The sequence below is a fragment of the Bombina bombina genome, chromosome 1 (genome assembly GCF_027579735.1).
Source record: "Bombina bombina isolate aBomBom1 chromosome 1, aBomBom1.pri, whole genome shotgun sequence".
Classification (NCBI taxonomy): Eukaryota; Metazoa; Chordata; class Amphibia; order Anura; family Bombinatoridae; genus Bombina; species Bombina bombina.
Genome location: NC_069499.1, coordinates 634,285,935 through 634,300,308, shown reverse-complemented (window position 1 = coordinate 634,300,308; position 14,374 = coordinate 634,285,935). Strand labels below are relative to the sequence as shown.

At 36.9% G+C, this 14,374-nt stretch overlaps 1 protein-coding gene across 1 annotated transcript in view; it reads left to right on the top strand.

Moving 5' to 3' along the window:
• Positions 1-14,374, top strand: part of LOC128660194 (phosphatidylinositol 3,4,5-trisphosphate 5-phosphatase 2) — a 254,345-nt gene that overhangs the window by 173,237 nt on the left and 66,734 nt on the right. Inside the window, exons 17-19 of the mRNA XM_053713896.1 lie at positions 4,405-4,493; positions 4,582-4,654; positions 4,784-4,960. Of these exons, the coding sequence (XP_053569871.1) occupies positions 4,405-4,493; positions 4,582-4,654; positions 4,784-4,960 (339 nt within the window). The remainder of the gene's footprint in view (positions 1-4,404; positions 4,494-4,581; positions 4,655-4,783; positions 4,961-14,374) is intronic.

Genomic DNA, 14,374 nt, shown 5'->3' with positions numbered 1-14,374 from the left:
ATTCAATTTGTTCCTTTTGGATGTTATATGTAAAAGAGATCCCAAAGTTATTATTGTTCAGATGTGTGACAAAATTGCGGATATTATCCTCAGTGCCTTTAAAGATGAACAGGAGATCATCAATATACCGGCCATAGAACACCAGGTTCGCTCCAAACTGTGAATTGTAGATATACAGATGTTCAAAACTACCCATAAAAAGGTTAGCAAAACTTGGAGCGAACCGGGTGCCCATGGCCGTCCCTTTCACTTGAAGGTAATATTTGCTCTGGTAAAGAAAATAATTATGTTTCAATATGAAACTAATCAGTGTGATCAAAAAATCTACTTGTTCACCAGGCATGTATTGATCCTCTTCCAGATAGGATCGCACAGCTCTAATGCCTAATTCATGTTGAATGTTGGAGTATAGAGCTCCAACATCACATGTAATCCACCAGCATTGATCATCAAAGGTAAAGTTTTTTAACTTCATCAGTAAGTCAGACGAGTCCCTTATATGGGAGGGTAGGGTTACAACAAATTTTTGTAAAAACTGGTCAATATATGCTGATAGGGAATCTGTAAGACTTCCTATCCCAGCAATGATAGGTCTCCCTTGTGGTTTCAGGGGGTCCTTATGTACCTTGGGCAGATGGTAGTAAAAGGCCGTGCAAGGGTATTTGGGGAGACAAAAGTCTCTTTCCAGTTTAGTAATAATACCCATGTCTAAGCCTTTTTGTAAAATTCCCTGAAGTAGGTCATAATACTTGGATGTCGGATCCCCACATAGCACCTCATAATACTCCTTGTCATTAAGGATACGGTCAGCTTCAGTCAGATAGTCCTGCATGTCCTGCAGGACTATTGCCCCGCCCTTATCCGCCTGTCTAATGACAAGGTCAGATCTTTTAATGAGTCTGTTCAAAGCTTTCTGTTCTTTATAATTAAGATTGTTTTTATATCTTAATTTTTTCTGCTTTTTGGCCAGTTTTTCTAGATCTTTTATTGCATCATGATTCACACAATATGATATTGAATCACCAATATATGATAACCAAGTATCAATTTTTTCACACAATCACATTTTATATATCGCTCTGAATTGAGCACTTACAAGATGCTTATCACAGTTATTAGTTTGTGTTATAGAGCTGCAGCTAGCGCTCTGTTTGAGAGTACAGGCGTCTCAGGCGCACATTGGATATAGTGGCCCCTGTAAAGTAGTTAGGATATTCTAAGGTGATTGGAGCTGACGGTTACGGTGGGAGTGTGGGCTGACCTCATCACACGCAAGATTGAGGCTGTGCGCTCAGCACATGTTGTGCTGACGCTGTGAGGCTAGCCCACCCCATCCACAAACATCTTCACAACTATTGGTTTAAGTTCTCATGTTCCGGTTTTAGTCCACACCCATCTGCACATACTAATGTTGTGATTGGTGCTAGATTCTATTCTATACAATTAGTTGACACCCATATGTCGAGTCAATACTGTTCACAGCAGTAAAACCAAGAAAAATAACGAACATTCACTGAAACAGTGACAAAACAGACTGATCTATGAGGATCGCACATAAAATAGCCTCATACTTAGTGGGGGTAATATATATAGGTCTCAGCAAACAAACTTAGCTATTGTGCAGTCGACATCAGGAAGATTTGGGTCTGTATAAATAATTTGATATCTATTGTTATCTCCTGCTCTGACCGTATGACTAAGTTGTTCATTGTGTTTACATTTTATCAGAATATGGTAAGGCTGACATTGTAGGCTGTATATAAATGTATAAAGCACGATGGTTGGGAAACATATCATTATATCATCAGTTGGTTCAAGCATACTTTTTAAAAAATATAGAATGCCATAGGAAATGAGAGCCTTGTTTTTAACAATGTTATATTTATGTTTATCATCACCAATCCACAATGATGATCTTATCACAATTATATGTACTCAGATGATGTCTTTAGTTTTTAGTATGGTCTGCTGAGGTTTTGGTATTTGCACTGAATTATGTCAGAGCTCCAGGTTGCCATACCAACCCTGCAGCAGACAGGTGCTAACACTTAATGACCATTAAGGTTTGAACAATCCGATTGGTTAATCAATAGGTTTAGGTTTGTATAAAGCAAGTGTTATCTGAATGTGTTTTAATAATGTTTTAGCCTGAGGAAACAGCTTGTTTTAGCTGAGAAACGCGTCGCTTTTTAATAAAGATTTTTACAGAAATACACTTGCTTTTTGGACACCCTTTTTTATCATTTGTATGCTGCTAACTCTCTGGCACCTGAGAGGTATCTTGTTTTCATCTGGAGGGATCAGTCTACTGGGCGACTGTTTGGTTCCAGTCTGCAGTTTATGCACCTGCTGGTGCTTTGAATCTTGTAAGTAAGATTGCTCAATCTACCACTCGCTTGTCTAAACGTTACTGGGCTATGGTTTGCATTTTTTGTGTTCATTCAGGAACCTGTTAATCACTACCATCAAGGACCACAATCTGACTCATGAAGTATACCAGTGAGCTGGACCACTGAGAGGCTCCAGTCTGCTTCATAAGCACCAATGGGTGCACCTCCTTTGTGAGTATTCAATCGCTATCTTGTGGATTTTAGTATCTGTTATCTGGCTGTACTAGGCCATGTTTGGCGCCTCTGTGTTTTATCTTGTTTCATTTTTCATATGCACCAACCTGACAACCTGTTAGACCTAAAGTGCAAAACCAGAAGCTCATTGCGCATATTTTACATTCCTATTTTCTTCACATAGAATTTTTTAAATTTGTTATTATTAAATATATAATATCATTATCATATTAATAGTGACTGAGCGATGTGTTAGTTTTTTTTTGTTCTGCACTTTCCAATAAAGACTGTGGAGAGAAAAATCACAGATACGATATCCGAGGTCCTGAAGTTTGCGTGCTGGGTTTAGCTTGTGCGCAAAAGTTTAACTTTTAATATGTGCGCTAATCCGAATGCAAAAAGATTACTAGTAGGGATGTTTATGCTCATGCGGGAATGCTATAAACGCTCCACTTGTAATCCAGCCAAAAGTTGCCTTAAGTACCCAAATACAGGATACCTCGCATACTAAAGCAGGACCGCTAGCGATGAGCAAAAACAATAAGTACAACCCACAACACATTTGTAAAGCGGGTTGTGTAGATAGGTGAGATAGTAAAAATGTGCACGTCTGTTTTATTTGTGTAAAATAGTCTCTGGATAGCAGGACTGGCTCACAAACCTTGTAGGGGTGAATGAGAGGCTAACCATGTTCTAAAGGCATTGCCGGGTTTCAAGAAAGAAAAATGTATAAAGACTTTAGCTAACAAGTTTAAGATAGTGCTTACATATAGCGTAATTATACATTGTATACAGATCAGTGGGCTTTGCTAATACAGACATTAAACTAGCGGTAGCTTCTACATATTTTTCTATTTATCAGATGCACATGTTTTGCATCACTAAGTCTATGGATTTTCATGCAATTTCATTCAATTTTATTGAGTTTACATCGTTTTCTTAGCTTTATTCTAGGATCCTCTATTCTGAGCTGCTCTTGAGGAAACTATACAATTAGTTAACCCTGCTGTTTCCCCTGCTGATTTATTTTGTTTTTGTTGATTGAGATAAATTGCAATTTAATTTAAAATATTGAGTAAATGTTTACTCTTTCTCATATGCTAATGTGTAAAAGTATTGTATTATTGCACTATTATTTACATATAGCTATGGATTAACCCTTGAAAATGGGTTAAACACATAGTTAAAGTCAACTTCAGAGCAGCAGTGCACTACTGGGACCTAGCTGAACACTTCTGGTGAGCCAATAACAAGAGGCATGTGTGTGTTTAGTGCACTGCTGCTCCTGAGCCTATTTAGGTATGCTTTTCCAACAAAGGATACCAAATTAATTAAGTACATTTGATAATAGATTTCAATCAGAAATCTTTCATTTTGACTTTTATGTTTCTTTAACTTAACTTTCAGCTGTCAGAACAATATCTCTCAAGTCACTGAACTTTACAACACTTTATTATGTGTGTTCTTCACCTGAAATAAATGAAAAGAATAGAATTACTTTCATATAGAATCATATAGTGTATATAGCAAAAGTATATTAAGTAGCACCCATCAGAATGCATCAAGTATCTTACCACTCTTTTAAAGGCTCTATCTATTTCTTAATTAATTGAGCTCCAATGATATGCAAGTTTAGTAAATGCATTCTGTATTGCTTCTCAAAAGTCTCAGACCTATACCCAATTTAGTGAATCTAGAATTATGGCCTCTTGTCTTCTTTGTCATTCATTCTTCTGCATGATACAATTCACATGTTGCAATTTTGATCTCTTCACATAAATTCCGTCACATTTCTCCCCCCTGGCATTTCATCCAAGAACATTTCTCTATATCTTTGCAGGTTCTTCACAGAGTAAAGTAAACAGTACTCACACCATTGAGGGGACAGCGTTCCTGAAGCTTGGCTGGTCAGTTCAAGACCTTCCAGAGGTTAGATTCAGTGAAGAAATATACCATTATGTGCTATTGCATGTATATATGAATCTACATTATCTGTGTACTGTTGTAAATTCTACAGCTCATTCATGTTGGCCTGGACAATGAATATCTACTGCTCAGCATTCGACCCACTGATGGGGGAGAGTCCTACGGTATGATAATGGGCATGTAGTATAGTTAAATGCAAGTAGTCCTATTAAGAACATATATGTAATTGTGTGTGTAGTAGTGACATATATGTATGATATACAGAGGTCTTTCCTTTGTTTCTGGTACTGCAGGTGAATGCTGTGTGTCACTCCGTGCATTGCATAGCAGAAAAGAGCACCATTTCCAAGCATTCCTGTCTCAGAGAGGAGAGGAGACAGGTTCCTTGAGGGGCTGGGCAAGCATGTTCATTCCCCAAGAAACTCAAGCCAATAGAAGCCCCAACACTCAGCAGAAAAGATCTGAGAAAGGCAAGACCTGAGTTCCTACACATTGTTACTGTTTCACACATTTATTGCACTACTCCACCTGCATTCAGATTGTTATCATTATACTCTATGTATGTAGCTTTCTCACAGTGAACCTTGTAAATGGTCATTTACAGCCACTATGCACATTTACATGTTCAGTGATTGTTTTTTTTTTAGAAATATAGATTTTGAAAGAAGATAAGAACCAGAATGCCCGCTGATTTACTCATATTACATTATGAAGTGGAAGTTTAAATTATTAATTCTAATGATAGGCTTATTCATATCTAAGGCATTCTTAAATTTCCTTAACCCCTTGAGTGCTAATGACGGCTCTGAGCCGTCACAGAGTTTCCCACTCTGGTGCTAATGACGGCTCAGAGCCGTCACTAGCACTCTCCCAACTTGAGGGAGATCTGGGGGCTCCCACCTGCTCCTACCCTGATCGGTGCTGCATAATGAAATGCATCGCCGGGGCTTCCATTTTGCGTGGTGACATCACGCTCAACAATGTTAAATATAGGAGCAAAAAAAAGCAACTGGATTTAATAAGCAGAACCAACGGGACTTCCTAGAAGGAGGAGCTAGACAGAGCATGAGAAAGCAGCGTGCTACCTGCAGGAGCTCAATGAAGAACCTATACCGGTCACGGTCCGTTGCTGGAGTCTGTAAACGTACTCCCTAGGACATTGCCCTATTCAAATTAGGGTGCGACCTGGAAGTCTGCTACTAGCCGCCGGAGGCTCACTCGCTAGAGCCACAGCAAAGCCACTATTACTTTGCTTAAATAGTGAGCAAACTACAACAAAAGCCTGAGATTGAATTTACCGGTCAGAGAACTGAACTAATACCCATCTTAACATAAGGGTTGCTATTTGTTAAACAGAGGTCCGACTAAGCCTCCACGCTCTGTTCGTGCAGCGGTGGAGGTGAACGCCAAGGAAGAAACCCTGATTGCCCTGACGTCTCTCACCTGGTTGAGAGCAGATACAGAGCGGAGACTGACTTTGCTCATACACACCAACTCTGCTGCAGAGGAACGCTGAGGAAAAGAAGGGGAAAAAAAAATCTTGCCTGTCCTGGTCTTTTCACCTGATGGAGAACTGTTGCTAAGAGGAGGTCAATCTGGTCCTCACAGACCGGCTCTGCTATGGAGGAATGCCGAGGAAATAAAACTCTGACAGTACCGATATTTCACCTAGCTGAGAGTGCAGATTGGCTCCTCTACAGAGCATAGGAGTACTACTTGAAACAGGAGTGCGGTAGATGCCCCGCTGCACTGGAGTCCGGGGATTTCCCTTTCGTGAGGAGTGAGGCGGCAGCATACCTGTCAGAAGGATAGGAAGCACCGGCTGGCGAGGTCGCTGCTGCTGTGGGAATAGAGGACCTTCCGTAGCTGGAGCAGAGGGGGCAATTGGATCTGGGATCTGTTCGAGTGAAGTGCCGGGATCTACCCCTGCTGGCAAGGTCCTGGACTGTAGAGATTGTCGTAGGGTTAACTGCTGGACATAGAGATCACTTTTTTGTGAAGGAGTACTGCCCAGGGCCTACAGTCATCTATATTTGGCCAAGCTATCACATTTAGACCTATTCTGAGCAAGGAAAAAATTTCCACCATGCAAGTACTTTTTATTTGTTCCTCTCTACTGAAGCCTCTATCTAAGAGCATAACACTCTGTTTGCAGATATACAAATGTTGCCTTAACTCTTGGGCCTATAAATTTTCCTGTAACAACCATTATACCCTAACGAGACTCTTAAGATTACACACAGTTGTTCTTTGGATGGCAACAAATTGTTTCTTTTTGTTACAGTTACAATAATAAGTGGGAAGCAAGTTAACTTATATATATTGTGGCAATATAACCTGGAAACTGCTGCTTCTGCGCTACATAGTTTATTTTATAAATTTGAATTTGTATGTATGTTTTTCTGTTAACGTTTGAAAATACTATGGCAGATTGAGTATATTGATTTGAGTTGGAAACGTACATCCTGATGTAGATACTAGGAGAAGTCAGAAAATTTGGAACCCTTGATAGACAGCTGGCGCAGACTGTCTCTATATAATTTATACGTTAAAGTGCTAATAGGGTTAAAAGACCAAGATAACATATGATCATAAAATATCTGTAGCAATAAGATAAATTGAGATAGTTAGATTAAGTTCTGAGCTATTTAAAGGAGTCTGTGGTTAAATACTCCTAAAAAATGTTTCCTTTTTTTTTCTTTTCTTTTTTTATTCTTTGAATTTAGGGTTCGATGCACTAGGCAACGATCATAGTCATGGTAATTTAAATCACTGTATTGACTGCACAGCACCGGCACCCCAATATATAATTTTTTTTTTTTTTTTTTTCTTTCTTTGTTTTTCGTCTCTTCACTTTTTTTATACCTTCACAAGTGGGGCTTACCCCCCCTTAGGAACGCATAGTTTTGCTAGTTTGGTCACGTCTAGGTGGCTAATCTTACTCCTTCCCTCACAGACACGAGAAATATATGGAAACATTTCTCATTCCCCACAATACACTTTCACCGACCATGCCTCCTAAAATAAAAGACAGAAAGACACGTACATCGGATGCTATGATGGAAAATACTAGTGAAGGAATAAATTTAAAGACAGACTTACAACCATTAATTACCCAGCTCAGTGATATTTTTATGCCTCAATTTGAATCACTTAAAAATCAAATATCTGGGTTATCATCAGAACTAAAAGTATTTGCCAATAGACTTACAGAAGTAGAAGATAGAGTATCTACAGTAGAAGATATATCCAATAATCACTCCCAAAAAATACTAGACCTTGAAAAGAAAAATATAATGTTGACGGCCAGGATAGATGATTTAGAAGACCGCTCTAGGCGGAACAATTTAAAAATAGTAGGATTGCCTGAGACAGACCAATATAAAGACCTTCTACAATTCGCATCGACAACTCTCCTGCAAACCTTAGGTATCACGCAGGTGCCATTACTTATAGAAAGGGCCCACAGATTAGGCCCCCCTAGAACTAGAGATAGTGGGAAAAACATCTATAGGCCAATCCTGATAAAATTTCTGAACTTTCAGGATAAAATAAATATTCTTAGAACATATAGAAAAATTGAAAATTTTCATATTGGGGATAAAAAAATCTTAGTCTTCCAAGACTACTCCGTGGATACAGCTTTTAGGAGGAAAGAGATGGCACCTTTTTGCACAAAGTTGATACAAGAGGGCTTCTTAGCAAAATTACTGTATCCAGCAAATTTTTTTATAGAAGAGAAGGACGGTACAGTTAAATTAGATAACTTAGAAGAAGTTAAAGGGTACTTCAAAAAACACAAGATATCACTCACATAAGATTTAAGGAAGTTATTCTAGGTAATCCAATTTGTGTACACCTATGGTGGATGTCAAAATATCTGATGAAACTGAAAGTATATATTCTGCATTTATACTGTATAGGCCTCTATTTAAGCTGATTCTTATGCCAGAGGTACTGGCAAAATTCAATTTGCTTGGGCTGTGGATTTTCTGTTGTTCACATGGTAGTATGAATGATTGTGTGGATGCTTCCCCTTTTTTTTTTTCTCTCTCCCTCCTCCCTTCTTTACTTTTTATTCCCCTCTTCCAGCCCTTTTTTTTTCTCTCTCCTCTCTCTCCCCGTACAGATCAAGAATGTATTATAAATAAAAGGGAACATTAGGTGTCTATCATGGAATGTGGGGGGTATCACCTCCCCAATCAAAAGAAAAACAATACTCAGACAACTGGGCAAACATAACCCTGATATAGTTTTATTACAGGAAACTCATTTAAATATGAAGGAAACCATGAAACTTAAAAGCAAATGGGTTGGGGAGGTGATAGCTACACCGTGTTCCAGAAGGAAAAGAGGAGTTGCCATTCTGAGAAATAAAAAACTAGTGTATAATATTTTGAATATAACTCTGGACCCCCAAGAGAGATGGGTAGTTTTGGAGATACAGGTGGATGGACTTCAACTGGTGATTTGCAATGTATACGGCCCTAATAATACAGAACCCAGTTTCTGGAATAATTTAATTTTTATGCTAACCAAATTTCACGGACAGAATATAATTCTAGCGGGTGACTTTAACCTAATTCCTACTGAAAGGCTGGACAAAAGCTCTTCTAAAAAGTCTGCCTTCTCCAAACAGAAGGCAAAATGTTTTAAACAAATATGCAAAAATCTAAAGCTACATGATATATGGCGGCTGCAACATCCGGATACAAGGTCCTTCACCTGTGATTCCAAAAGCCATGGTTCCTTTTCTCGGATAGATTTCTTTTTGTTGTCCAGCTCGTTAATTAAATTAGAAATGAAGGCAGAAATATTGGACATATTGATCTCAGATCATGCAATTATTTCTTTAGATTTTTACTTATTGTCAACCCAGAATAGAGAAAGAAATAATTTCTTCTTTCCAAAATTTTTAGTAGATAATATAGACTTCAATAACTGGCTCAAAAATAAATGGAGAGAATATGATTCCTTAAACAAAGCGTATTATGGGAAAATAGAAATATTTTGGGAAACCGCCAAGGCCTTTTTAAGAGGACATATTAAAGCTTATATGGTCGCAAAAAAAAGGAAAGCGCAGGAAAGGGAAATTCTTTTAGCTAAACAAGTAAAGAATGCATATTGTAAATACATTAACAACCCTTCTAAGCAGCTTGGGGACAAATATAAAACAGCTAAAGCAGAAAGGGATATTTTTATCAGACAAAAAGTCGCCCGTGAAGAACTTAAAATAAACATTAAATATAAAGGTCAATTCGGGAAATCGGCCAAATTTTTATCCAGGCTAGATAAGGCCAGGAAAACATCTAATACAATAGAAGCAATCTATGAGGGGACAAATAGAGTTACTGACCAACTAAGAATTAAAAATGTCTTCTTAGAATATTACCAAAACTTATACACAGCAAAATAAGTTAATATGGAGAACAAGAATAATTTCTGGCATAAGATTAGTTTGCCTAAAATATCTCATGAAGCAGTTAGCGCCCTTAACAGACCTATCACGAAAGAAGAAGTCCTCAAAGCTATAAATACTGCTAAAGCCAATAAAGCCCCTGGTCCGGATCAGATACCTGTCGAAATGTACAAAATACTTAGATCAGAGATAGCAGATATTTTAGTTTTATTGTTTAATGGATACTATATAGATGGTATAAGTATGTCAAAATACTTCTCAGAGTCTATCATATCATTGATTTTGAAAAAAGGGAAAGACCCGCTAGATCCTAAATCATATAGGCCAATCTCACTACTCAACGTAGATTATAAGTTACTAACTCACATCGTTGCGAACCGATTAAAATTCTGTCTTGATCCCATCATTCATAGTGATCAAACGGGCTTTATGTATCAAAGATCCTCTACCAAGAATATCCGGAAAGTAGCTTTAGTATTAGAGTACTTCTGGAATAAAACACCTGAGAGAAGAACAGACAACCAGGACTTTGTGCTAATTACAATCGACGCCGAAAAGGCGTTCGATTCTGTAGGCTGGGATCATCTATTCTCGACTTTAAATTTATTTGGTTTCTCAGGTCATTTTGCACAATTTATTAAAATTATATATGACCACCCTCGATCCAGCATTGTAATTAATGGTAGTTATACTTCAAACTTAACACTACATAGGGGAACGAGACAAGGATGTCCACTCTACCCGCTCCTATTCAATCTTGCTATAGAGCCTCTGGCTGTCACACTGCGACAAGAATTACAAGGAATTAGGCTAGGACATGAGAAATTAGTATTATCTTTATATGCAGATGACCTATTATTATATATCAGAAATACGGAGAGGAATATACCACAGGCTTTAAATATTATCGACAGGTTTAGTTCTATTTCAGGTTATAAAATTAACGCTAATAAGTCTGAGATCCTTTGGTTACATAAGACGAAAAAAGTATACAAGATCATCCTTTTCAAAAGTCCTTAAGCATTAAGTACTTAGGACTAAACTTTCATGCTGACCCAAATCAATGGTATAAATTAAATTACTCTCCTTTTTTTTAAAAAGTTACAGAGAAACTACAGAGCTGGATTATGTTTCCTATTTCTCTCTCGGCTAAGGTAATGATCATAAAAACTATATTGTTTCCTCAATTAATGTATATTATGCAAAATTTACCACTATTTATAAAGAATCAAGATATAAAAAGATTTAATAGAGAATGTGCTAATTTTCTCTGGAATAACAAAAGACACATGCTATCTATAGTAAAACTAACACTCAGATTTGAAGAAGGCGGTTAATCTTTTCCCGATATCAAAAAGTATAATATAGCCACTCTAGCCCGTTTTGCATTTGAGTGGGCAACAGAAGCTAACTACCTGACACATGTGTACATGGAAGAACAACTTAGTGCCCCATATACATTGAAAGCTCTGTTACATTGCCCGACACCACACTTACCAAAGGAGATTAAAAAGATGCTATTAATTCGCAACACCATTGAAGCATGGCAGAAATTGAATAATCTACTTAATCTTAATTTTGAAACATCCCCTCTCCTACCAATACGAGGTAATCCAAAATTTACACCAGGCTTATCCTATGAAGTTTATAATGTATGGTCTCAAAAAGGCCTATTATATGTCTATCAATGTTTAAATAATCTCCGTCAGATTAGATCATTTGAGGACATTGCTAGAGAATTCGATCTTCCAAATAAAAACTTTTTTTGCTTATTTGCAGATTAGACATTTTATAGCAGAAAATAAAATAGCAAACCCAGAATCTGAAGGATGGGGCCAAATTGAAACATATTTAACATATTATAAATCAGGCAAACATAGTATTGCCTTATTATATAAAATCATGCTTGCTAAACAGGGCCAAATAATAATTGAGGGTCTATCCGAGAGATGGAATATTCATTTTGATAACATGACTACAGATATGCTAAAATCAAGTTTCAAGTGGGTCAAGAGTGCTATTATCTCTACAGCTTGGAAAGAATCACACATAAAATTAATTAACAACGCTTATATGACACCAATGAAAATGACTAAATGGAATTTAAATTCTTTTAACGACTGCCCCAGGTGCAACAATCTAGCTGCAGATATAGTCCACTGTTTCTGGGATTGCCCCAAAATCCTGCAGTTTTGGACCAAAATAGAATTTTGGCTCAATAAGAGGTCAGATACCAGAGTAAAGCTTACACCTAAACATATTTTTTTTCTTTCCACTATAGAGAACAATAGAGGTAATACTATCCTCATTAATACAGTCATTTTACTGGGACGTAACTTAATATTAAAATATTGGAAAAGTAAAAAGGCTCCTTCTATGCCTTGCTCCATAAATTCAATATATGCACAAATAATTTTTGAACAAATGACTATTTCAATTGTACAAAAAAGAAAAATTAAAGCTTTTTTTTCAAAGTGGTTAAGAGTTATTTTATCTTACCCAGTTCCCCCTTATCTCTAATTTTAGAAGAACAGAGTATTTTGAAACTCTGATCTTAACGGGAGTCTTCCCAACTGAATGGTATTGATTTGAGATAAGCCTAGCCTGAGTGGGCAGTCCGGAAACTTTAGGTAATATGGGGAGAAGGGATGGCTGAGAGGATTGGGGTAACAGAGAGTATTTCTCCCCTTTGTGTTTTTTTTTTTTTTCTCTTTCCCCTTTTCCCCTTTGTTTCTTTATTATTACTGGTGACATGAGTGGATGAATGGATCCCCCCCACCCCCCTCCCACTGTGGAAGGAAAGGTGGTAAGGTTTAAAATTGGAAAAACTCATTATGGGTACGAGAATCTATTTTGTTTGAAGCCTATTGGTAGATTAAGATGGAGACATAACTATAAGTTTTATTATATGTCTGCAATATAATGTTTTCTTTGTCTTTAAACTGTACCCATTCTGTTTCAATAAAAAAGTATATATATAAAAAAAAAAAAAAAATATAGGAGCAGGGGGCATGCTGCTTAGAAGCCTGTATCTCAGGCATCTAAGCAGCTACAGACCCCCAAGACCCACCGTTGGAAAGGTAATCGCCTAACCTTTCCAACGGTGTAAGTATTGGGGATCTAAAATAAATTTTAAAAAAGTAAAAAAAATATATTTTTAAAAATATTAAATAAAAAACCCTTTAAGAAAACCTTAGCACTGAGGTGGGAAAGTGCTTAGCACTCAAAGGGTTAAAGTATTTGTCTTTCCCACTTATATCAGAAGTATATTTCATGAATCAACCAATCCTTCTGTAAAAGAAATGCTTTGCAATTACACACCCAGATGGTGTGGTGAGCTGAGCTTAAAGCTGGAGCACTTCTAACATATAATGATGAGACAAGGTTAGTGCAAAGATACAGTAAAAGCTGCAGTAATCTTAACAGGAACCTTCCTGAATCTTTATTCTTTACACAAACTTTATTGCTAGCTAGTACCTAATTTGGATCTATTTATTTAATTTGCTTGATAGTCTTATTGTGGTGCTGCTCTGTATAAACCAATCTCTAAAAGACCAACTCAAAGATAATGTAATTAATTTACAATATTTGGGTTTTCTAATTTTCTTTAAGGAACATTAAAGTCAAAATGAAACTTTCATGATTCAGATAAAGCCAATTTTAAAACACAACTTCCATTGTCAAACGTGCACATTATTTTCTGTGCACTCTTTCTGAGGCACCAACTTCTACTAACTATATTCAAAAGTCCACAGTACATATGTATATGAGTCTTTGATTGCCTAATGGCTACCACATGATACAGGGGACAGGGAAATTAAAGGGAATTTTTAAATTTGTTAGAAAAAAAATCTATTGCTCAGTTGAAATTCCAACTTAATGTAATTGTACTGTATTTTTATTTTGTGGTAGAACTGATAGGTTGCAGGTTCCTCCAAAATCTGGATTCTCTTTGAGATAGCCACATGATAAATCGTGGCTAAAAGTATGTTTAATAAAAATTCATTCTCCATTGTAACTATCTGAATCACTCACACAACGTTCAGATTTTGGTAAACTGGTACGATAATTGTTGACTTTTTTTCTATTGGAGTTAGATTAACCTATTTGTTCTAATAGAGATACTGATTATACAGGGTGATGTTTAGCACCTTACAATTAAGGCCTTATTGTTTGTTCTACTTGCCACACGGTTCTTTTGGGTCTACAGTTGTCATATCTAGAGTTTTAATTTTATTGCAGCCTTTTATAATCCATTGAAATCTTGTTTTCACTACATTCCAGTGCTGACGTGTTTGCACATGTAAAACAACTCTCCTTCAGATACCTGAAATGAAACCTAGGTTCTAAAATGCAGTACCCATAATTAGAGGGGGTTGTGCATGAAATCTATTTAGTGTTTTTTGTCCCTTTAACTTTACCAACACTTTGTATTAAGCTTTTTGGACATGATTAGTTTATGTTA